The sequence below is a fragment of the Vigna unguiculata genome, chromosome 7, assembly GCF_037176805.1.
Source record: "Vigna unguiculata cultivar grain cowpea cultivar isolate G323 ecotype 2 chromosome 7, ASM3717680v1, whole genome shotgun sequence".
In the NCBI taxonomy this organism is placed as follows: Eukaryota; Viridiplantae; Streptophyta; class Magnoliopsida; order Fabales; family Fabaceae; genus Vigna; species Vigna unguiculata.
Genome location: NC_140798.1, coordinates 913,774 through 940,383, shown reverse-complemented (window position 1 = coordinate 940,383; position 26,610 = coordinate 913,774). Strand labels below are relative to the sequence as shown.

The following is a 26,610-nucleotide window of genomic DNA, read 5'->3' as shown; positions in this document are numbered from 1 at the left end:
TACATAGCTCACACTCACAGTGTAGTTTGTTAACATTACTCAATTAAAATACATAGCTCACCTCTGTGTGGTTATAATAGTGAAAATTTAGGGCAACAATGGTACATAACTTCAATTCATTTAATTGAAAGACATAAAAAAAAATTATACCTTTATTCTTCACTTTTTAAATATAAAATCGTGACAAAATTCTTGATTTCAAAGCAAATATTCATGTTATTTAAATTGATTTAGAGTTAAAACATTAATTTTGTTTGTGAGAACTAAAACTTATTTCAATTGGTAGTTTGTTTCGGCATTCAGTAGTCTTATATCGTTTGAAAATTAATGTTAAAAGCAATTTAAATATATATTTTTTTTCTTTCAACCATTCGATATGTTTTTTAAAAATCAAATTGTAACAAAAATTTTAAGCTCCAAAATGATAATATCTTAGATCCTAAAAATATTATTTCAATTGGGTTAAGGTGGAACAGGAAGAACAAATTAAAGTAGTTAGAAATAAACTTTACTAAAAATGCATTAATTAAAATAAAGTATGTGCAATATAAACTAGAACAGATAATAAATTGCTTGACTCCCACATTTTTCTTTTGGTTTAGATCCTTAAGATTCTGTGTCCAAGGAAGCTGGCAATGATGGTAAGGAAATTTTTTTAATGCAACTATTCCTTTAACTATCATGAAAGAAATGAAGAATAATACGAGCATGTGATTGAAAAATGTAAAAAATATATATATATTGCGGAAAGTGTTGTTAAAATTATTATATGAATACCCAAACAGTAATTGCCAAGACAGAAAAGGCAAGCCATCTCCCATTATTTAAAATATTTTATATTACATCTATCTATACATTGTTTTAAAAGCTTTTTACCATTAAAAAGAATGGAGAGAAAATAGATGTTTAAATACTTATTCTATTTTTCTTATTCGAGTATAATCATGTAATATATTAACACAATTCTCAACTTAAAATTTTACGATAATAAATTTATGAATTTTTATTTTTATATAGTACTCTACATCTTTATTTCTAACTAATGTAGGACTTAGACTCTAAATTTCTAACCGTTAATATAATTAAAGTTTGGGTCTATACAATTTATCTTTCACCTTGAGAGATAGCCATGGTTGCTATGTGCATTTAACAAGCAAAGTGCATATGCAAAGTTGTAAACCCTAATTAAGAATCAGCATGGTATGCTTGAAAATGAAATATAATTAAGAAGTAAATTTGTTAGGTAAAAGTTGTGTGCGAGAAACACATCATGCATGAATGTTCTATATGTGTGTCCCATTTTGTCATGAAACAGTGATTCACTTTGTTCTCAGCAGTAGAAAAAGAACAGTTAAAGAATGAAGGAAAAAGACGATAAGAAGAAGAAGCAAATCCAATGGTGTGTGAAGAAAACCACAATTTTCCTCCCCCAGAAACAAAAAAAACTTCTTCACATCCTGCAAGTCTAATCAATCATCCCATCATGTATTTAATAGCCACAAAGTAAGTGGGTAGTAAAATAATAATAACAATAATAATATTAAGAAAGAACCCAAATAAGGAAAGAGAACTATTATTTTATACCACATTTTATATATTTAAAACATGAATAATATAAAAATATCATGCATCCAAGTAAAATATATGTATCTTTTACATGAATATAATATCTGAAGAACAAAAATATCAAGGATAAAAAGAACCATAACACAGAGATGATGAATTAAAATGTAGTCGATTAAACTATTCAGAAATTTATCCATCATCATTATTCCAAACACATAAAGCGAAAGGGAAAGAAGAAACACAGAAATCAAAGTTCTTACTCCAATATACATATACACTGAGCTAAGTAAAACAGTCTTCGTTCTTCATCTCCAACGTTCTTCACAACTACTACTCCACTTTTCTAAATCTTTGAAATTCTTTTCCTCAATTCCTAACCTCTCAAACTAGAACACAACACCATCATCGTCACAGTTCCATTAGATCTCGAACCACCCATATCCAGCATCATGTGAGGACAACAACATTAAAGTTGTGAACTCAGAAAGGTGGTCTTCCATGGCCATGTGCCCAAGCGAAAGCCTCATGCCCCACTTGGCCTCCTCCATTGGATAGAAGATTTGGTGGCAGGTTATACAAAGGCAAAGAAGAAGGATCGGGAATCCCACCGGGCAAGTGGCTCCCACCACTCACACCGTCGCCGCCGCCACCACCGCCACTGCTACCAATTCCAGGAGGAGACCCTCCCAGAGTACTTCCGCCCTGGACACTGCCACCGCCACCGTCTTCCTCCTCCTCTTCAAGCGGCAACCTCTCATATGTAGCATTAGCAAAAGTGGCTGCTATGATCATCACTGGTCCAGCCGCCACGAGAGGACCAACAACGCTCCCTCCTACAACCTGGCCCTGTCCTCCGGCCAGATACACAGTGAGTCCGGTGGCACCTGGCGGAGCAGGGCCAGGCAGAAACGCTCCGGTCAGGGATAGAATCTCAAACCTTCCATGCAGTGCCACGACCGCTCCCGGCGCTGCCGGTTGCCGGAGAGTGACGTTGGCGACCGAACCGCTCCCACTGAGGACACACACCCCGCGCTGGCGGCGGCGAGCGAACTGGGCGACGCTTTCGGCGACGTCGGCGCCACCGGCAACCTCCATGACATGGCTTCTGAGGGAGTTCGGGCTGTCCCTGGTGACAAAGATGGGTGGTTTGGGCTTGTTCTTGGAGCCCGGTGGTCTCCCTCTGGGCCTGCGGGTTCCAACCTCCACTGCACCCTCTTTGGGTTCATCGCCGTTGTCTCTATCTTCTTCCTCTTCCTCTTCTCTTTCTCTGCCGAAGCTTCTCTCGTTGATGGAAAGGTCCATGTGACGTTTGTTTAAGGTTGAAGATGGCGAATTGGTCGCAGGGTCTACCCCTGCACCCAACCCCACCTGATGACTGTTCCACCACGGATTAGCCAGAATTGCTGTTGAGAGTGTGTTCGAAGAAGAAGAAGAAGAAGAAAAGAAACAAGAAGATCGATCTGAACAAGGTTTTTCAGACACACACTGTTTTCTTAACCTAGAATGTTTTGTGATGACAAAGCAAGAACAAGGTTAAGCAAATTTAAAGCAATTTGGCAACTTGGGAGCTATGGGTTATTAGCAACAGGAGATTTGATGTGGTTTGTGTGTTTCTGAATTCAAGGGACAACAAAAGTCAAACCCTTCACAACTAGGTTTTAAGGAGAAATTAAGAAAGAGGGGTTGTGTCTCTTGTATCTCTTGTATCCATGACCTAATATGAATGGTGTTTCCACTCTCTAATGGAGGGAAGGGTAGAGAGAGAGAGAGAGAGAGAGAAAATAGAGAAAGAGAGAGAGAAAAGGGGAAAGGAAAAATGGTGCTTAGATGTTAGAGGAGAGGAATTAGATTCAATGGCTCAAGGGAATCAAAGTAAAGGGTGTAATGAAAGAGATTAGTTATTAATTAATTAATTGATTGATTGATCAATCAATTGATTATTTAATCAAGTAAAAGAAACGGGTTTTCATCAGAAGATGGTTTGTTTGTAGATCAGACGATCAGGAAGTGTTCTACTTTATAAACGTGTTTTCCTTCATTTTTTTATTTTTTTTTTATATTTTGACTATTTGTATAAGTAAGTGATCTCAGTGGACAAAAGATGGAAGAGATGAAAAAGCCTTTACAGAAGCACAATGATAATTATGAGAGATCATAGAAAAAAGAGTAAACAAAAATGCTTAAATACTAAGTGAAAAAAAAAATGCATAAATTTTATTGTTTGGTGTGAGGCATGTTGTGGTTTGGGGAGCTACAAAATATGTTTTCCCTTTGCATTAGTGTTTGTTTATTTAATGTTGTGGGTGGCACTACACATATGCAATGGCAACAAGTAGGTCTGCTTTTGGAGAGTCTTGGAAATTAGGGTTTTGTGGGGTCTTGTGCAAATGGCCAGGTGGGGAGAGCGTCCTTGTCTGGGGCACCAATATTTTTACACATCAACGTTCCATTTTAGCACAAAACTTCTTATCAAACTCAATATGTAAAAACATTTGTTATGTTAAATTTCAAAGTAATAAAAAATTTATTACGGGTAGTTAAAGTAGAGATTATGATTGATATTTAATATTTATTAATTATAACATTATTATTTATTATTATTTTTATAAAATAAACGTTACTAATTATTATTTCTTGTACAGTAAAATTTATATTAATGTTATATATAAAAACTGATAACAAATTATTATTTTTTAATTTATGTTTCCTTTGTTGTTTTATTTTGTTTATTTTTTATTTCTATATTTTATTATATTAATTATTTTCATACATATTATTTAAAATTTTAAAGAATAAAATTAGTTCAAATTTTACTTTTAATAAAATCGAATAATTATTTTCATACATATTATAAAAAATAAAATCTATCTATGTCTTTTGCTTTTAATTGAATAGAAAATAATGATTTTAAATCTACACGCATGCTAATCATATGAGTTAAAGGTTTTTTAAATTCAATTGAGATTTTACTTTGATTTTATTTAAAAATTTTCGTGTGATTAAATAAGTTTTTGTCGAACTTTATTTTGATTAAAGGTAATCACTTTAACTAAAATTAGTCAAGACTTTACTTTGATTAATCAAGTTTTCTATTTGGTGAGGAAGCAAAATAGATATGAATAGGAATAGTAAAATTTAATTGAGACCGTATTTGATTGAATTTATTGTGGATATATAATCTACAAATTCTCACTTTTAATTGAGATTGTGTACTTTGAACTTTGATTAAAAGTGAGAATGTCAACAAATAAACTGAGACTTTACATTGATTGATTTGATTTGTAAATCAACAACATTAATTAATGTAACAATAATCTCTATATAACCGATGAAGGAATCTTCCTATGTTGAAAAAGAGTGGAATTTACTATTACAATGTTTATAACATTTTATTTGTGTGATATTCATTCTTTGCATATCAAAACCCCATATTTTGATAGTTACTAGTTTTAGTTGTATTTTTATAAGAATCAAATATTTGAAATCAATTTCGTAAGACGACTCAGGGTTATCTTAACCCTATCTAATTTGTTCACTACTAACTTAACAATACTGAAGTTACTATAGTTAAGTAGTTACTATAGTTAAGTAGCGGTAACTTGATCGTTTTGTGACAACAAATTAGAAAATTATAATTGTATTAAATTTTAATTGAGAAATGTAGTGATGTTTTGCAACTAAATTTTAATTGTATTAATTTTTTATTAAAAATTTAATTTTAATTGTTAATATTTAATTTAATTAGGTAAATGGTGGTTTTTAATTACTCAACAATATTGTATAAATCCTATAATCTTATAATTTTATGATTTAAATCTCGATTTTAACCGGTATAAAAAGTAAGATGTTAAGATAGAAAGATTATCCTTATTTGTTGGTCAAATTAACAAAAAAACAAAAGATAGATGTAATAAAGAATCCGTCAACGTTAAAACAAATTTGTATGATTTACAGAAAAAATTGATTCTTGAATTCGTTATTTAGATAAATATCTTTCCTCGAGATTAGTTTATATATCTCTTATATACGCGAAAAAAAATGATTCTGGAGTACGTTTGTTAATATAAGTCAAACTTTAAATAAATAACTGTTAAAAAAGATTAATTTCTAACTTTTTCATAAGAGATATACATACGTCTAGTTTGCTAAAAAAACAGTCTCGTAATCTGTTACATTTGACTAACTTATATAAAAAAACAACTTTAGCATGCGGTAGTATATTAAAAGAAAGAAATTGTCAATTTGAATTTGTATATAATTTAAAAAAGAAATTGTCAATTTGAATTTGTATATAATTTAAAAAAGAAATTGATTTTTTAATATGTTTACATGAACACTTTCGCTTTCTGCTGCTACACCAGATCTTTGGCCACAAACTCTGACCAGAAATTCGAGCAAACACTGATCTTAAACCTGCATTTGTGTGCATCAGAATTTGGATTCTCTGTTGAAATTGTACTGTTCTTTTATCGAGCTGTATTATCATTAATTTTGATATTTTAAAATATATTAAAAAATATTTAAAATATCATCACAATATACTTTTAATATTAAACACAAAACAGTAAAAAAAACAATAAAAAATCTGTACTCTTTATATCATGGTCACAATCAGATGTGTTATTGTGGCAGTAATAGTGGCCTCTGCACTAAAACTCTTTATGCTCAATTTCAATTTATTCTTCTACAAGAAAATGATGACTGTGATGCTTTAGAGCAAGAAAACTTGCAGGTTTATCATTGAATTCTGCTGGTGTGGCTGGCTATAAGGAGATGATGCAGGAACAGAATATGAATATATATATAACTAGGAAGAAATTGAAAGCTATAATAATAAATTAGCTGATTAAATTCAGTGTTTGGGGAAATTTTAGAGACATAGAATAGGAAAATGTATAATATTTGGATACACAATTAATATGTCATTAGACGTTTTGGAAATTAGAAATATTAATTAAGTATTTAAAAATAGGTGTTTGCAGAAATCAGCTAATAAATTTAAAATGATTGAAGAGAAGTATTTTAATAATTATGAGCTAAAAATGAAGTGACTTGAAAGAAACTAATTAGAAGTTCTTTAAATTAAATAAGTTAGAAATGACTTGAAAATCTTGTTGAACACACAAATTTGATAACAACAAATGAAGATGGTAAAAATAGCTGTGATGATGGATGATGGTGATAATAGTGATTAAAATAGGAAGAATTATTATTACCTTTTGGTTGTGTGTACTAAGTATTCTATATTTGATTAAGAAGATACTTTTCATCACTTTTTTTTTTTTATGATGGGGTGAAGTTTATTAAAAACTATTAAATTTGTTGGTCCAAATTAAGAAGTTATATGAGTTAAAATTAGTGATTTTGAATTAACTTCATTCAATAAAAAACAGAACATTAAAAAGAAATATTGGAGAAAGAGACATTAATATTAATCTATAAAACAGAAGCTTTTATGTTCTCAGACAGGTGCATTCATGCATTCCTTTAAGGAATATTTTGATTAATTAACATTGATGTCTATTTTGTAAATGGATTAATTAGAATATTTTGAACTCCTTCTACTAATTATAAAATGAAATATAGGAAGAGTTTTCAAAGGGTTGAATTGATGAGTATGATATATATAGGATGGATTTACATTACTATATTACACAATACTTCAAAGGTTTAATTGATATAATATTTTGTATAATAAAAGCATATGAATGGAAATTGAAAATGTACTATTATAATCTTTCGAACTTTCAATTATTAAACAAATAAAAAATCAATTAACTGGTGATTTAGGTTTTTTTACTAAAATGGTGTATATTTTTTTTTTTGTAAATTACCAAAATGAATGTTTTAAATAGATTTATCAATTCTTGTGTAAATTTTACACCACATACACGATTTTCTATTTCATTTTGTTCAAGTCATTACACAAAAACACGATACAAAAACACTTGCCTATATAAAGTCGTGAGCAAAACATACCGTTTTCAATTCTTTTTCTTTTCAAATTAAAAATTGTCAACTGACAAAATGAATTTAAAAATTTTAAAAATCAAAACACTAACGTTTTTATTTTATATATATATATATATATATATATATATATATATATATATATATATATATATATACCCTCTTCTTAATTCATAAATGTTATTTATGATAGTTATTTTAAATATTTTGTTAATAAATATTTTTTTTATAACTTACGTGATTAGAAATAAAATATTTATCAAAGTCAAATTTTAATTATAACAACCCTGAATTTATGTAGGATAATAATTATATAGTTTATTTTAATTTTAACTGCAAATGTAATTAACTAATTAATTAACAATTATTAAAAGTTAAATTATTGAATATTTAAGATAAAAACGTTAGATTTATTTACGTTTTCTTATTAAAAGTAAATATTTTACAAAAGTCAAAATTTAACTATCACAACCATTAATTCATTAATGAATAATTACACAAAAGCTATTAACAAATAAAATGATTATATCAAAGTAATGAAAACTCAAAATCATAACATAATAGTTTGTGAATTTTAAAATTCATTAATTCCACCTTATAAAACTTATAAAGCATGAAATTTTAATGATGAAATTGACAATTTCTTCTATTATATCAAATTCTAAGGTGATCGATTTCTCATGCAAGTAACTTGCATAAATTTGTTATATTTGTTAAAAAAAAAAAGTATGAAATTAGTTGGGAGATGACAACTATGTAAAGTCAAACTAGTCAGATTATTAATATGCATAAGGATTCATTAAATTATGTAGTTGAGTTTGAGTTGATTTATTAACAATAGGGAAATAGGTAAGGGTCTCAATGCTCAAACTATGTGATCTAACTTCTCCTAGATTTTATACTTTATAGAGAGTTTGTTTCTTAATGAAGTTAATTAATTTATGTTGCTAAATGGAAGTTTTAAAAAGAATGAAAAATAATAAAAAAAATTAAATGATATATAAGAAAAATAAGATTATAAATATGAAGTTAAGGTTTTATGTTATAAATATGTCAAATTTTATATATAAATAATTCATACTTTATAGATGGTTTATTTCTTTAGTTTATCTAAATAGTAAACAAAAAATTGAAGATCTTACGTTAATTAAAGATAGGTCAGATTCATAATATATTAGTATGTGTAAACTTCACTTTACAAGTCGATTTTGTAATATTTGAGTAGGTTTAAAGTATGTTTTTTTATCATGGTATCAAAGTTATGAGTTAAAACATATCTTAACGATATTCGTTATTTGTTAGGTCTGTTATCGAGAGATTTGTTCTCTATTGAATTTATTTTGTCATCTGTTATCAAACTATCCATTAATATTTAATATCACATTCAAGATTTATATATCTAAGTTTGAGAGAATGTGTTGAAAATTTCACATTTATTAAAGATATAAGGTCTAATTTATAATATATAAGTGAGCGTAAACCTCACCTTATAACTTGTCGATATAAAATTGAGTTAAACCTAAAAATTCACCTGTGAACACATTTGTTAGATGATAAAAAAAATTAAAAATAAAAAATAGTTTTGGTGTAATCAATTTAGCAACAAGTATTTAAAGCCGAAAAAAAAATCATTATTTTTTGAACATGAAGTGGCTAAAAAGAAATTATAGATATAAAAATGGTGATATATAGGGTTTGAATGTAGATAAATATAAGATAAAGTAATGTAATTGGATTTTTAGGTGACCGTGATATTCGCCTTGGAAAAGGTTGTCTGTCTTGTGGGAATTTGAATCTTCCTAGGTAAAGTTGGTGCTAACATGTGTCACTGTAACAAAGTTTATAATCCATTTTTGAAAACGAATTTTCAACTAATATTACAAATATATATATATATATATATATATATATATATATATATATATATATATATATATATATATTTTCATAGCCAAGTATCATCAAATATTAACTGTTGAATACGAGGTTGTTAGACATAGACATTTATATAATAGGACAACTTTTCTTTTTCTATTGAATATATGGTAGTTCTATTGCCCTAAATATTAATGTTATTTTGTAATAAAAAATTAAAATTTTACTAAAAAATTTATATATTAGTGTTAAATATGTTTTTATCCCTCAAATTTTGCTGAAATTTAGAATTAGTTATTTTTTAAAATTTTGATTAATTTAGTCTTTTAACCAAATTTTGTTAAGTTTATCTGACGTTTCAAACATATTTTATGATAGCATTTGAATTGTTTACACCGTTTGACACATTTTCGTTTCAATATTAACTTAAATAATATCATAAAATACGTTTAAAATGTTAAATAAACTTAATAAAATTTGGTAAGAAGGATTAAATCCACGCATTTCTAAAAATAAATGACTAAATTAGTATAAAAATTTGAAGATAGACTAATTACAAAATTCACTGAAATTTGAGGGACAAAAACATATTTAACTCTGTATACTATATATAATCTCATCTTACAGAATCTAAACCGTAAATCTGATCAGAAAAAAAAAATAATAATCATACTTCAAATTTTATTGGTAATTTTTCTCTTTTATGTAAACATATTAATGAAAACACTTATCCTATGGTTTGTGGTTTAACCATATAATTTGTTTTGTTTTTTATGAATAATTATGGTTCCTCCAGTTGTGACATTAGTCTTCTAGTGGGTCAGACTCTGTCTGTGTTAATTAATAAATTGTTAACAGTGATTGAAAAGTTTTAACACAAAATGGTAACTAATTGTAAAAAGAATGGAGTGTAGTGTGGATTACTCTTTCTCACAAGAAAAAAAGGAACAAAGTTGTGAAGTAGTATATAATAAGTGAGAATTTCTTTGTATGATTGTTGAAAAAGAGAAGCAGTAAATGCAACTGATTAATTAACACAGACAATGATTGTTTTGATTCTGTTCTAAATAGGGTAGGTCATTCATTCATATTCTTAAACTGGTTCTTCAAGATTAGTTAATTAATGGAAAGTGTTTTTTCTTTCTTCTTTTTCTATTTGACTGTTTTTGCAATATTTATTATGTTAATGGAATATTTTTAAGGATCAAAAGTTAAATATGCTTTTCTTTTTATATTATTATAAAAAAAATGTATTTAACTTTTAAATTAAATTATGAAGTACTTTCTCTCTATAAAATATTTATATAGACTATATTTTTTTAGGTTAATAAGATTTTAATATTTAAAATTTGACACAAAATTAAAATTCATTTTTTTCTCAAATTTTAATATATTTTGGTAATTTTAATATATTTTGATCCCAAATTTTATAAACGAAATAACATAATTCTCAAAACGTTTACCTTGTTTTATTATCCAGAAATATTGTTTAACAAATAAAAATAAATAAATTGTTAGGTCAAGAAGATTATATTTATTCATTTTTAAAATTTGATAATTAAAATATATATTAAGGTTTAAAACATAATAAGATAAATTCTAATTTCGCATAGAGACTTAAAAACATATTTCATTCTACTTTTTATTATAACATTTTATTTGCCGCATAAGAAACATTTCATATACTATTTATTAGGAAGAATATTTTACACTAATTTTTATTATACAAAGATGAAATACTTTATAATTTAATTTAGAGATGAATATAATATTTTTATAATAATTTAAAGGGAAAAAAACATACTTAAGTCGTCAAACTAATATTTACTCCTACTATTTTTAAACTTTGGATGTTTAATTTTTCTTTTCAAAACTTAGTTGTCTTAGACTTTATAAAAGTGAAATTGTGCATTTTTTTTTTATAATGATTACATCCTTATATATAATTCAATAATTGAGACTTTGTTAATGAAATAAAGTATTTCCAACATAGCATGAAAGAATTGAAGCATCAATAAACCTATTCTTAATATTTTGGGTTAATGAAGATAAGAAATTATGGACAATGTGGTGTTACAATGGTCCCATGACCATGTCCTCATGTTGAGTGAATCTAGGGCATCAATTATGGCACAACTTAACTAGTGAAGTAAAAATGATGTAAAAGCTTCTTACATTAATTTTCTTTTAATATTGTTTAGGAGCAATATATAATGAGGAATTCATCACATAAAGAATGGGATATAGTAATAATTGTGTAACTTTTAATCAATTTCAATGAACAATGAAAATTGTTCCTTTTTGAAATAAAAAATAAAAAACGTGATATAATGTTCTAGCTGTGTGTAGGAGTTTTATGACCTAAGAATTTTTTTAAAAACATAATATTATATAAAGCATTTATTATTATCATAATTGTTTTTTTTTCTTTTAACTTTTTTGAATTGTAAAATTATATTATTTTCATTTTTAGATATTATGTGTATAGTCATATAGTTAGAATTTTATTATTATTGAATGTCTAATTTTTTTTTTTATATGGTACTAGGTGTCCTAGATCACAAATATTATATATATATATATATATATATATATATATATATATATATATATTACTTAATATTTACTACATTCAACGTTATCTTCTGTATATATTTTCTTAATTTTTTATATTTTTTAATAACATTAAGACTATTAGTATTTCTATATGTTGGTCTATAATTAGTTGACCAGTAAACGATAATTAACATATAATTTTATTTTCAACTTATGTCTAACTAATTTTTATTTTTATAGAATTAATTAAAGATAAATTTAATTTTCTAAAGTTGCAAAAAGTAAGATAATAATAATAATAATAATAATAATATTATTATTATTATTATGAGCTCCGTTGTACATGAGGCAACATAAAGAAAGAGAGAAAATGATAAAGGATGGTTTATTAATTAATTTATAATTTTATTTCTTAAACAAATGGATAGGAGTAGAAATTTCAATTTCAATAATAGTGAAAAAAAAAGTGAGTACAAATAAGCAAGGATAATAATAAAAATGAAAACCAGAAAACAAATTTTTGAAAAGCAAAATATCAGAAAAAAAGTTAAAAGAGACTGATAACATGTAAAAGAATCACGAAACACCTAATAAACTTGATGATTAAAATATATTCTTGTACCATTTTAAGATACTATATTTAAAATTTAACATAATGTTATAAAATAAAAATTCATTGATATACCATAGTTTAACTTTATTTCTAGTTGAAGTGAACATTTAAAGATAAATAAAAGACATAGGTAGTGTAAGAATATACTTTAGGAACAAACACTAAACTCATATTTTTTTATATTTTTATTTTAGTTTTATGATTTTATCTTATTTTGGTTTTTGTTAGCCATGTGATTTGATTGAAGCTGGTTTCTTAGCAGTATTCTGGGCTAAGCTTAGGATTCTGATGGACCAAGTTGGGTCCATTCAACTCCAGGGCTTAGTTTTACAGTTTTGATATTTGCACTTTCCTATTTACTAAGTGTACCCCGGTCTTTTTTAAGTATTTTTAATTCTGAACCCATTTGTCACATTTCCCACATATGTGAAAATACTTGTTAAATTCCATTCTTATTTGGGGTTGCTTGTTTTTAAAATTGGATTATACATTTGATATGAGTTTCCCTTTGAGTCTTTCATATATGATTGGGATGCTATATCATAATGATATAAAAAAAAGAAAAAAATTTATTAATAACATAAATCATATAAGAACGTTTTGTGAAAATAAAATACATAATAAACAAATCAAGTAATAGAGATATGCATACAACAAATTTCATAATTTTAATTATATTGTATTTTTTATTTTGTTTTATTAGAAACTGTATTTTATTTTCGTTTTTTTTTTCTAATATTTTTTAGATATGCTATACATTGTGTATGGCAAACTCACTGTAAAAAGTTATACATTTTAGATACTATTATCTAATAATTTTAGTCGAAATAAGTTAGGTTCATACAATACAATTCCATCCTCCATTAAAAAATGAATAAACTTGAATTTAATAAAGTGTGGCCTAATAACAAAGAAAATTATAATAATTTTTTTTTTTTTATGTTAACCATCAAGTGTGATCACACTTGGAAATTATGCCTCATTCTGTGAAGAAAAAGAATAGCTAAGAGACAAAAACAAAAGTATCACTAAATCATCCCAAATAAAGGTACTAATATTTCAGGAAATGGAACCAATGGTGACAAAGCTCTATAGGCCATCAGGAAAATCCAAATAGACAAATTATGAAAGAAGCAAATAGTAGCAAAAACAAGCATGAACATTCAAATTGAATCAACAAAGCATGAAAGATGTTATTGACTTTCTCACCATTTTGTTGTTGATGTTTCTTATCACTAGTTACTGTCAACACCTGAATTGAAATACTTGATCAGGCAAAGAGATATAAGAAAAACTACAAGTAATCAGTTATATTTATTATGTTATTTATTATTAGATTATTCATAATCTCTTTCACAATCTTTTTGTCCACATGCCAATGTTTGATGTCAAGGTCAGTGTTCAAAATTTAATTTCGATGTGCTTAGTTATCATCCATTCTTTGTGTAATACCTTATATAGTTAATTTGACTGTATCAACATTATACAAAAAATGATAAAATCAGTGATTGATGCATAGAAAGAAAGTTATCATCAGATGATAATGACAAATTCGCATTATGCAATGATATACTCATCACATGATCTCTTGAAAAAATTTCTCCAAGGATGAATTGCAAGACCATACTTTTTAGTACCAAAATAAAGTTGAAAAGCTTAATATATAATTTAAAAGTTCATAGTAATTGACAGCATTTCCAACACCTAAAGTATAGATTTATATGGTTTTAGATAAAAGTGAATCATCCAAAGAAGAAGAAAAAAACAGTTTTATGATATACTTTTTCTACTTACAATTGAATATATCATCTCATATTCCAGAAATTTACATAATAAATGATCTCAAACCTACAATTGTCAACTATGAAAAAATGGATACAGAACCAGGTCAACAGAGGAAGTATACAATATAGACTTTCCTTAAGCCATGTATTCAACAAGTTTTTGCGATCACAGGTTAGTCTCAAACCATCTCAGCCAAAAAGGAATAGAATGGTTCCAACATTTTGCAGCACAAGACCGCATGATTTCATCATTTTTCTTCCAAACATCCATCACAGGACCAAATCTACGACCATTTAGCAACAAGTGCTTACCCAAGTGTAAAATATCCTAGGATCCTGCAAAGTAAATGCTAGCTTGCATCAGTGAATAGTAAACATCTCGTGTTATTATTCATTACAGGTGTGCCAGTGAACATGATCCAGACAAATATATTTATGTTTCGTACATATGAGGAATTTTTGCAGGGTAATTCACTTTGTGTTAGAGAATTTCATCCAACAAGTGTGCTTAAGAGAGAGTGTAGGTGGGGGACCTCTGTTGCATTGGAGTGTGCAAATGCACCCCCTCATCTTGAGAAAATTTTAAGTATATATCGAGAAATTTTTGAACTTCGCATCCTCATTTTTGAATCCCAGATTCTCATTCCAGCGTCAAATTGTCTTGAGAAGTTCTAGCAATCCACTACCTAACACTCTTTTTAATATACATTCTCATGCTGACTAAAATTGTTTACAAAATCAGGATAGAATAGAAACTCTTTAAAAAGAATCTGAGATTCAAAAAAAAAAACAAATTTAGTCAATAATAAAAAATGTGTTCAAAAAAGGGTGTTGCTGGCATTTCTCGTCATGTTGGCTAGATTCTTTCTTACATTTTCATTACAATTTCCGCTCTTCAGGTACTTTAAAATTTATTCAGCTATGCATTTCATTACATTCCATTATAATAATAATAATTATTATTATTATTATTTAAATAAAATGCTCCAACTAACTAGGGGTCCTAGATTTGCAGCTAAAGTGTTAGATTGCATTTCTCACTAATTTCATTTATTTCTGCAGAAATGAGCCAAGAACTGTATTTGTGAGTCCTAGCAAAATTGTCAGAAACTCAACAGCACTTGTGTTCAAGGATGAGCACAAGAAGAAAATGCATTTGATAGTTTAATTATGTTTCTTAAAGATTACCTTGTTTATGAACCTACCGAGAAGTATAAACATCTATAACATTAAAGACAGGATCTAAGATTTTTCTCATAACTACTCATTTCAGTCATGTCAAGGTAAACAGGAAAAAGAGCATTGAATCATTTTACCTGATAAGATAGTATATGAATATGAAGGCAAGTGTGAAATAACCTACATATGAGCACGTTTTCCTCGCTGATTTCTTCTCAAAAACCTACAAAATCCGGTTTCTGCACACTAAATAATTTTCCAATCATGTGAAATCAAAACAAGACAAAATGAGGCACATTAATGCAGAAAAACATTACCTTCTTGAATCGATCCATGGTTCCCATCATCATACCCCTTGACGCATCCATTTTGTTACCCTAATTTACAAAGGAAGCCAATTAGAATAAGGGAAGAGAGTTTCTGACAGAAACACACGAAGTGTATTGTTTACATACCACCCGATCAAGCAACTGGTTATGACTCTCAACCTCCTCATGTATATCACCTGTTAACTGTTGATCAAGTAAATATTAACAGTCCAAGAAAATATAAATCAACAGATCATTTTTTTTAGTGGTTCCTCCAAGCAAATTAGTAAATGAATAACTAGAACCTTATCCAACGAAACCCATAGGCTAAATAATTTCTTAGACATTAAAGTAGTAACTGGCCAATCATTCATACTTTAAAAGAAATCCAATACAAAAAATACAAGAAAAATTCGGTTTAAATGGATGAGATTTCGCCAGCAATTGCTACCTTCACCCCTTTCACTATCAGTTTTTAGTAAAATGTTGTTCCCTATTACTTATAATTTTAAAATGTCTAAGACAAAATTAATTACTATATTTTGACAAATATAAAATATAATCTTTAATTATTTTACACATTTATCATGAAATTGCCACAAAGGACGAATAATAAGAGATGGGAGATATTTATTTATTTAATTAGAGAGGTAAATGGTATAATATGAAATCAGATAATAATTTTAATACGAATGAGAACATTAATTGTACTTCTCAATTCCTATATAAACCATAAAAGACACTTAAGAAGGAACAAAGGTCACGGCATACATGCGCACAAACATAACCTTGATGAACTAATCGCAAGCACTACCAGACCTGCAGTTAACATAAATTCAGAATCCCTTATTTACAAATTAACTGATGCCCATTAAAAAAAGTACAAACACATTCGTTTTTACAATCGAGCAGGAAATTAGAAACAAGGCAGACATTTCCCAATATCTCAGCTAATGATCCAAAACGGTAATGGACAAATTAGAAACAACATATATGCCAAAAGTATAGCCAAACTTCAAAATTTGAGCCATGGCAAGAAATATTTTCAACACTGGCAGAACTTTTCCGTGAATCTTTCCATTTCATAGAGCCAGGCACGAAGACCATAATTTATTTAATACTTCAAAAAAGAAACAGTACTTGGATAGATAAAACTTACTCGTTTCAAAAAGGAAACTTTGTCATGCAAAGTCTCCATGGCTTTATCATTATCCTGCTCATTAATTTCACGCGAGTAAGAGGAAGAAGCCCTTAGACCACCCTCCTCCAGACTATCAAAACCATCTACCAGTGATGATCTAGACGGACGATTATCTCTGTATTTAAAAATTAAACAGTTATGAGAGTTAATATACAAGAGAGTAATAATATTTCAAAAAAATTTAGAACAACGAAGAAATCAACTTAAGAACATCAAAGCCTACTAGAAGAAAATAAACATTAGCAGTGCCCCATATCAGATTTTATAGGATAACGGTAACTCAAAAGTTGGTTTGGTTCTCAACGGTTTGAACTCCAAACATGAAACAATCTAATTTCAATAGTCAATCATGTTAATGTTAAAAAAATTTAAAAAAAGGCAAAGAATAATTGCTGACAACATAAATGAAATCAATCACTTCCTGAAAAACTATAAAACAAGAAGAAATATTCATGAGAAGCAGTGTGAATCAAGATGATTCCAGATTTGCAAAAGCAAATTTAGCAAGAGAAAATGCAGTTCTAAAACCTATCAGAGACAAGGTCTTATGGGGGGAACCGATTTGACAATAATCAAACAAGGGTATTTATCTCAAGATAGGCCTTAAGCTACTGCCAACACTCGTTACATGGAAAATGATAGCATATGTCGTGTAAACACACAATTTTCTATACCCTGTTGCTTACATAACTATACCAATGAATTTTCCTCACCTAACTAAACTTCAGATAATAGATTTTACAGATTTCTTTTGGTAACAATTCCCTCATATAGAAGTTAAGAGAAAAAAAAAATACAGCAGAGTACAACTAAAACAAATGTTGACAATATAAAATCTGAAATAACACAAGAAAAAGGTATAGAACTCGTCAGAAGGCAATCTCAAACTCAAATATTATGTGATCCTGCTGCATAGCATAATTAAAGGGATTATATACCAATATTCTGTTTCTTTTATTTCTGTTTCTGTATTTTAGGAGTTCCTAGTTTAATATTAGAAATTGCAAATTTTCCGTTTCCTTTTATGGTTCTCCATTCTACCTACATATGTACTCTCCTCGATCATTGCAATCAATAAGAGAAGGAATAATCCTTCCATGCAAAAAATAGAGTGACAAACGAAAGTGAAAGGCCCAAAATTTGTATTTTAAAAGGCTATGACAAAAGAATAGTGTCAAAATAAAATCAAGCCTGAGGCCTTGAAAACTCAAAAATGCGTAGCACAAAGCCACTATAATAAATGAAAGCAAAACTTGTAGCCTTTGAGACCCAAAACTTAACAAGCCCAGGCTGAAAACTAAAGACAAGTCACACTTGGGTCAAGCTAGTTGAATTTGTGTGAAATGTTGAAGAACAAGTCTCACATACGTGAGTTAGAAAAAAAGTTAAATATTATATCTTCAAATAAAATTATCACACAACCAAGGTGTGATAATTTAGAAATTGACCATTTTTCAGAACCAGTAGAAGAAGCATTGACAATTTAGCAATTGTTTCACATCTTTCCCAGCAGACATGATGATAACTTCTACCTCTCAGTGTGGACTCAAGCATATTACTAAATTTACAAGGCAAACTTAGTTTGGATTAATTTAAAAAAACAAAAACCATAATTTCAAAACCTCTACGTGTTTCTGGAATTATATTACTTTATTTTGCCTTAAAACAGCCGACATTCAAAATGCCAACTGAGAAATTGAAAAGAAAAACAATTTCCCCCCAAAACAAGTTGAAACCAGACATGCACTCTCACTGAAATTTTTACTATATCTTGTTTTTAATGAACTCCAATACCACAGAAAAAGTTATTCAACATCTAGATCCACCATTGCCCCCAAAATCTTCAAACCTGAAAACTACCCCAACCTCATACCGCACAAGGTTGCAACCAGCGAATGAACAAAGCACAAACACATGACATGAACAAAAGATCGTCGAGGGCGCGCATTAGGCTTTACAATTTAAAATTTAAAACGCATAAATAAAAATCGAAAGAACAGATTAAAGATCAAAATTGTGTCTTTTCGAAAACAAACCTTCTGTAACTCATTGCTCGCAATAAGTCTCAGGACTCGCGGAGAATTTGATGATTATGTGCAAGATCTTGTTCGTGTTTGGATGCCAAGAATCTGTGCTGAAAATGGTGACAAAGTTTCTTCTTTTCAGATCCGAGAAAGAAACCAGTGTGTAACTGGATTGGGTTCATAACTCATGAGAACACAGGATCGATACGGTGTCGTATCTTCTGATGTGTTTACTAATGAATTTAATTATTTTTATGCATGAATGTAAAATCAAAGTGTTTTACATTGTTAATCAATAAAATTATTTATATATGATAGCAGAATAATTATAATAAAAAACAAAATTAAGGTACTTTAGATTAAAAGCTCTTACCACTTATGTGTTGGTGTAGATTTATTAATTTATTAAAAATTCAAGGGTGCAAGTTAAAAAATTAAGTTTTAATTACTTATTTTATTTGATATGCAACTTTTATATTGTTTATTTCATATAAATGACTGAAGGGGTTCTGATTGAAATATTAAAAAAGGAAAAATAAATTCTTTAAAATATATTTTAATTTATATTTTTCATTTGTTTAGTGTATGAAATATTAAAAATAAAAGTTTAATAGATTCGTTGCAAGAAAGTTAGTGATTACGTGTTTTATATAGAAAATAATTACACTTAAAAATAATTTTTTTAAAAAATTATACACTGAGAAAATGTTGTATATTATTATAGATATTAATATATTAGTTCATGATTAATCTACCTTCATTTTTTATTTATTTTTCTCTCTTATAGGTTTTTTGCAACTTTTTCTAATCAAACAAAATTAAAACTCATTTTACGTACTTTTTCTCTGTGCAAGATTGCTAGATAAACTATTCGAGCTACCCATAAAAGGGTACTCCTACTTAACCTTCTTATTTGTAAAAATGTATAGTTGAATACATTTGTTTGTAAATATTTATATAAATAGAAAATTAAAAAAGCGAAATAATTTTCTTATAAATTAAAATTATTTTATACAAAAATAAAAATAAATTTGTTAAGAAAACTAACATAAAATTTTCAACACTCACATCATGTGTTAGTAAGGTAATCCAAATTATATAAAAAAAAAATAGTTCTTTATTTCTATTATTTTTTACCTCTTGTAGATAATTTGTCTTAAATATTTATTTGAAGAATAAGCTAAAACTAATTTACGCATAAATTAATTTGTAAAAATGTTTTGCAATATTATTGTATGAAAATTTTATGTTTAATTAAGGAAAAATTAGTCACATCTAAGTTTGAAAGAACCATGAAGAGGTGTTGGAAGCTATTGGAAAAAAAAATTCTAAGTTTGATAAGAAAGTGTGCACATGCAATTTCTTCAAGTAGGACACACAAGTGAGTTAAATATTCATTCACATTGAAAAATGTTACTAAAGAAGTTTTAGTGGGGACCATAACATGCATAGTTAATAAAACTACATATGATCCACACATAGTTTAATTTTCAAAAATCTAATTAAAATTAAAAATATTTGTGATTATCACATATCAAATCACTATCTAAAATACCAAAGTTTGGAAATTAAATTTTGGGTTCCAAATTGCACACAAAATTTGTCTTAAAACCTTACCACAATGGATTAAAAAAGTGACATGAAGAATGGTACAAAAGTACTCATGGTTGTAAAGAAGACATTAATTAAAAATTGACAAGAAACCATATTGGTGGAGAAGTTATAAGTGCTTCCCAAGCACACAACAACCTATTATTAATCACTTTTCTACAATCTCTATGTTTAGAACCCTAAAATCAATTCACTCTATTCAATTGAGTTCAAGGTTTGGTTGAAATTGGTGCAGAAATAATGTATAAGAAAACAATTTTTTTTAGACATGGATGTTTCAATTGACATGATTATATCTTAGGTTTAATTTTTTTTTTTTTACATATATTGTAATCAAATTTTAAAACGTGGCAGATTTTTGTGCAATTGAATGTAGTGGAAGTTGGTATTAACATTTTTTATTTCTAAATAATCCTTTACATCTTATAGCTTAAATATTGATACATTAGTAAGAACTGCAATAAGTATTCAATTTTAAAATAAAATTCAGTAATATTTACTTGTAAATGTCTTTTTTTATGTTGAATTAGAGTTATTGTATCTTGGTACATTCATTCACAATTAAAAATTATAGCAGTAAAAATAAGTTTGGTATGATAGAAAGATTCCAAAAACTAATAAAATAGGTCAAGTTAGATTATAAAAACATTATCTAAATTAAACTGGACTTTTTTCATCAGCATTTGAAATAACACTAAGAAAAATACTAAATAGAAACAAAAATAAAACAAACAAAATCTAAGAAAATAAATTATGAAGGAACAAAAGAAAACCTCTAAAATACTTTTGAAACATATTAAAGTAATTTTGAAAACATGGTGATGAAAAAAGTTATATGGGGTGTGATTTGATGAACACCACCACCAAAGATATATGTTAATGAAAAAGAAGAATCTAAGAAGTGTGGGTCTTTGATTTTGTGTGACATAATGAAAAGCAAGTGATGAAAGGAGTGAAGAACCAGAATCCCCACAAAAACAACCCAACCCAACCCCCACAAAAGATTAATGCCATCCAACTACACACTCACACTCTTTGAAACCCCTTTTTATTGCCATCTTCTACCCATCTACTTTCCCAGCCTGGACTTAGTAATTAATTATATTAATTCAACTGACATGCTACCCACTCTTTCTTCTTTCTTCTTTCTCTTCCCACTAACATAATAATATTAATAATACACCAGTAAATCAACAAATCACACCACTTTTACCATAATTCAGAAAAGCATTAATTATTTAGTCCACAAATTTTAAAAATAATAATGAATATAATTTACGTGTTAAATGATGTTCTATATTAACATTTGATGTGATTATACCATTTAACATGTAAAAGAAAATTAATGTGATGATCATATTCATTTATTTTTAAAATTTGGAAACAAAAATGTATTAAGATGCACATAAAAATATTGTTTTTGTACTTATTAGAAATGGACTTTAAAATCTAACTCAATCCCACAAAATCGATTCGTAAAATAAGATTTATACCTCATTTATATATTATAAAATTATCTTATGAATGATCTTGACGTGGAACTTGTAACCGTACTAAAGTCAATGCATGGATTAGGTATCGTATGAAGCAAAATCAAGCAGAAGATAATAAAGTTTGAGCAGTGTTATAAATGAATATCACACAGGTGGATCAGCCATGTCATTGCAGTCTTGTCATGGTGTGATTTTCCTATGTTAGTTATGAAGGCTTCAAACAGTGCAGTGACAGCACAAGTCACTGCTTTCATCAATATGGTAATCTCATCTAGGCCTCTACACCAATGTAGGACATGCTCCTCAACCACCATAATGGAAACAAATCAAGAGATTTCAGCAGAATGAAGTCAATTCTCTTCTTTCTTGTTGAAAAGAAATTCATAGAATCTCGGGAGTATTACTGTTTTTGCATCTTTTCATGATTGTGAAAAGTAGTTGCCAATTTAATGTTCCATTTTCAGAGAGCTTTTTCCACAAGAGCAACACAGATATAAAAGACACAAAATCTCAGCTTTGAGAGTTCAAAAGTTACAGATTCAAGGGTCTATAGCAGGAACAAGCATTTTAATAGATTGGTAACCAATAGAGAGACACCATCCATGTACAAAATTTCCCTTTGTAAGTACTATCTGCAAATTTCAAGCAATGTAATTTGAATAGAAATACAAGCACCAACAAATCAACACCGGCTTAAGGATTAAGAAACCAGTAGCAGTTTCTGTGCTATTCATGATAACGTTTCTAACAAAGCATGCTCTAAGCAATAAGCAATCTGTACATAAAAATATATACAAGTTCAGAATGAACTTCTATGACCCTTTATAACTATGACTGCTTATCCACTGCAGAAGTCAAACAGTAATATAAACACAATTATGCTTTCCAAGTCTTGAACAATATTAATCCTCAAAGAACAAGTTCCTAGTGTTCTTTCCACTTTGTATTGAGATGATATCCTCATAAGATACTTAGAGTCAAGAAAACGTGGAAGATTTGAAAATCCAAAATGTACTCAACTGATAAAAGAATCTCCACATTGCAACTGCCACTCCACGCAATCTTCAAAATCAAAACTGCTGGCGCAATCCAACAGTGCATTCTGCTGATGCTCGTACCGGCATATGTAATTCAACCCGACAAGAAGTTGGCAGATTGATTCCTCTGTCCTTTCCCTGTCGGCAAAGAATAATGTCTGAAGCAGAAGAACATTTGTTCTGCTAACAATCTGGTGCTGCTCAAAATTGCGCTCACTTTGCCATCTGATCATGTTATGAGCGAGTGGAGCAAGCCAATTCAGTATTCCATCAAGATTCTCCTTCCAGTCATGAGCAAGAGGGGCATCATATATGGCCAAATTCTTCACATATGACTTCAGTTTGGCCTTAAGGGATACCCTTAAGCTTGTAGGTAGCATCTGATATAGATCATCCCTTGCTTCCTCACCCACTAAATGAGGGTAACGAAGCAGCTTCTCAATGACGATTATCACATTGGCATAGTGCAATGCAAGAGCACAGCCTCCAAGTGTTGAAGGAGGAGCATAAACAAGTAACCTACTTTTGGGACCTAATGTAGAGCAACTTTGTACACCAGATTTGACATGTCTAAGATCTCCAGTGAAAGGAACACCATTTTGAGCATGATTTAGAATACCAGAATAGCACAATTGGTCCTTCTTCATGCTATTACTCCCTATCACTGCACTTCTACAGCTACTATGTTGATCCTCCCGGTTCACCACATAGCCATCATCATCAGCATCATCAAATTTTGAAACTGAGCTACTCAAACTCAGGCATTCCATGAAAAGTCTCCCTGGACTTGTTCCACATGGAAAACCAAAATCTTCAGGTCGAAGAGGTGCTAAATCACCTCTCTTCAAATCAATCTGAGGCCTACTAGTAGTTCCCTTTCTCTCTGCTCTCCCAACAGAACCAGAATGAGTTCGATTTCTTCTGCTCTGATTGCGCTTCAACCTCTCTGAATTTGTCTGAACATTGATGTTTCCAGACACAAAACCAGATTCATTTTGTGATGCCGGCGAGCCTCCACCGAGGGCAAGGCCAAGGGTATTCTTCCTCATGGCGGATTCTCCAAAGATCACAGAAATCCTAGCATAAATGGTACAAACTGTCCTTGCCAACAACTCGACAACCTTGTCGAAGTTCTGATTCCAAAGGGAAACATCCTTAAGATGCCTCACATCCTGCTTCTGCCACATGAGCTTCTGCTCAAAAGCCCTCCTACTCTCCTCGTGCTGGTTATGCTGAAACTTCTTCACTGCTTGCTCCAACTCATTCAACACCTCCATCTCGCTGTACAAATTCCTAGTGACACTAACATACCTATCCATCTTCCTCACCATTCCCTCCATGTGCTTGACCAAGAACCCCAATTCCTTCACATCTATAACCCCACCAACAATGTCCCCATACACATGCTCAAACCCTTGCAGGGCAGGCTCGGAGCACTTCTTCCCCAGCCTAGACACCACACTGGCAACCCTATTCAACTCCTCAAGCTTCTCTGCCAGAGCCAGCTCAAGGAGATAACCCTCATCAGAGGACACCAAATTCCTGACACCCTCTGAGCCCAAGATCTCATTCCTCAGCTTTGAGATCTCAGACTCCGACAGCGACCGGTGGAGGTGCACGGTTTTCGACATCACATTCGCTACCTCAAAAGAAAGAATACCTATGGTCTCCTTGGTCTCTGACCTCTTGTGGTTCTGTTTCCTCTTTGTCAAAGTTTCAAGAAGAAGGGCATGCTTGAGATTGGAACTTACCTGGTTACCCATCTTTACAATCCAAGCTTCAGCAACCATAGCTGCAGCCACACACACACTTTCTTCGAAATGGGATGTGGCAACACCAAAAACAACCACCCAAAGGCTAAACCTTTGGGAACATAGAACAGGGAAAAGCGAAAGCCCAAGGTCAGACACCAGAACGGATAAACTCTGTGAGGGAAATTGGAGAGAGACCCATTACGGGGAAGAAGGAGAAAAGGCCAAAGGGTTATCGAAGTTGCAAACTTTGGATGAATTGTTTGAGGGGTATGTTGATAAATAAGCAAGGATGCGAAAGGAAATGATGTAAATGGAAGAGGTAGTGGAGAAGTCAGAGGGTGTTGAAGAAAGTTAAAACATTGGGAGAGAGAAGAAAGGTAGGTGTGGCATGATGAGAATAGGAGGAAGAAGAAGAAGCAGAAGAAGGTTGAAAATTGTTCCAATCCAAGTGAAGAGAGGTTAGTTAAAAGCAGTAGTAGTTACTAGCATGCACCACAAAATTGAGTGCTATGGCAGGCGTGAAGAGAGGGAAGATGATGGGTGTACTTGATTGAACAGTGCAGCAATAACAAGAGAGAGAGGTTGTTCTGTGTTTGTGTTGTGTTGGTTTTTGAAGTGTGAGAGTTTGGTTTGTTTGATGATTGGTGTCTGGTGTTAGAAAAGTGGTATCAGAATTTTAGAAAGTGGAATGTGGACTAAAGGGGTTTTTAAATTTGGAAGCATTGTAGCTGCTCCATTCATTCATTCAATTCCTCTCTTCCATTTTTTTTTTAATGTGTGAATCTTATTTAACCCATTCTTTAGAATTTGGGGAAATTATATTTAACTATCCAACTTGCTTCACCAAAATTCCTATTACACTTTCTGAATTTTCAATGCTTAACAGAAGAAAAAGTTGCTAATGGTATCTTGTCTCTAGGTGTAAAAGTTTAAAATATTAGAGACCGAATTTTGTTCTTAAAAAAATGAGTCTTTTTTTATTTCTTTTCTTTCCATTGTGGTTTTTAAGATTATGACTTTTTTTCATCTTTGAACTTTTGTGATATTTCTTTACAAAAAAAAAAAAAAGACTTAATCTTGGTGTGCGACATGGTTAATATGTAATTTTATTTTTAACTATTTGATTAGAAAGAAGTATGATTTCAAGTGCCCAAGTATGAAAAAATTATAAAGAATAACGATTCTTTAAATAAATCTAAATATCTTGAAATTTAGGCTTTTTATTCTCGTTAGAATAAATTAACCTTATATTGTGATCCAATGACAAGTCATATATTTTCATGTATTTTAAAATAATTAGTTGAAATCAACAATTTTTTTTAGAGATTAAATAGCATTTTTTTTTTCTTTTCTTCATTTTGTATCAGCAAGATCACAAAGAGGTTGGTTTGAATTGGAGGGATGCTTACCCTAATTGAAATTTCCAACCAAAATCGTGGGAATTTTTGGGTGTGAAAGAGATAAGTTGATTTTGCTTAAAATTGGTCAAAAATAAAACCAGTCATAATAAAAGTCATAAACTGAGAAATTTTTAGGTTCTACTTAAAGTTTTCATCATTGCTAGGAAATGATGATAAAACTGCATTAGACTTAGGGTTTTAATTTGTGGCTCAAAATCATAACCCCTTTGACTATTCAA

General features: G+C 29.5%; 2 protein-coding genes and 1 pseudogene across 4 annotated transcripts; all 3 read right to left on the bottom strand.

Moving 5' to 3' along the window:
- Positions 1-1,719: 1,719 nt before the first annotated feature.
- LOC114189506 (AT-hook motif nuclear-localized protein 20 pseudogene) lies at positions 1,720-3,433 on the bottom strand (annotated as a pseudogene). Its single transcript, XR_014983930.1, has one exon. The product of XR_014983930.1 is annotated as an AT-hook motif nuclear-localized protein 20 pseudogene (transcript).
- A 10,898-nt stretch (positions 3,434-14,331) lies between these two features.
- ATBET12 (Target SNARE coiled-coil domain protein) lies at positions 14,332-19,310 on the bottom strand. Of its 2 annotated transcripts, none has more exons than XM_028079232.2 (6): positions 19,089-19,310; positions 17,011-17,167; positions 15,999-16,055; positions 15,861-15,920; positions 15,681-15,766; positions 14,332-14,700 (listed from the first exon to the last, which is right to left on the bottom strand). In XM_028079232.2, exons 1-6 carry the CDS (start codon positions 19,100-19,102, stop codon positions 14,673-14,675), a joined length of 402 nt encoding a protein of 133 aa, XP_027935033.1. In that variant the 5' UTR covers positions 19,103-19,310; the 3' UTR covers positions 14,332-14,672. The 2 variants fall into 2 exon arrangements, with proteins under 2 accessions (XP_027935033.1, XP_027935034.1); XM_028079233.2 differs by having other exon boundaries at positions 15,728-15,766.
- Positions 19,311-22,785: 3,475 nt separating this feature from the next.
- LOC114191739 (uncharacterized) lies at positions 22,786-25,675 on the bottom strand. Its single transcript, XM_028081107.2, has one exon. It carries the CDS (start codon positions 25,005-25,007, stop codon positions 23,196-23,198), a length of 1,812 nt encoding a protein of 603 aa, XP_027936908.1. The 5' UTR covers positions 25,008-25,675; the 3' UTR covers positions 22,786-23,195.
- Between the last annotated feature and the right edge of the window lie 935 nt (positions 25,676-26,610).

Bases quoted from the DNA above. Each gene is read 5' to 3' on its own strand.
- ATBET12 (XM_028079232.2), bottom strand. The intron at 15,921-15,998 runs GTATGTAAACAA...TTTGTAAATTAG, and splicing joins ACCAGTTGCTTGATCGGGTG to GGTAACAAAATGGATGCGTC. The intron at 14,701-15,680 runs GTAAAATGATTC...TTTACTTTGCAG, and splicing joins TTCATATACTATCTTATCAG to GATCCTAGGATATTTTACAC.
- LOC114191739 (XM_028081107.2), bottom strand. From the start codon at position 25,007: ATGGTTGCTGAAGCTTGGATTGTAAAGATGGGTAACCAGGTAAGTTCC.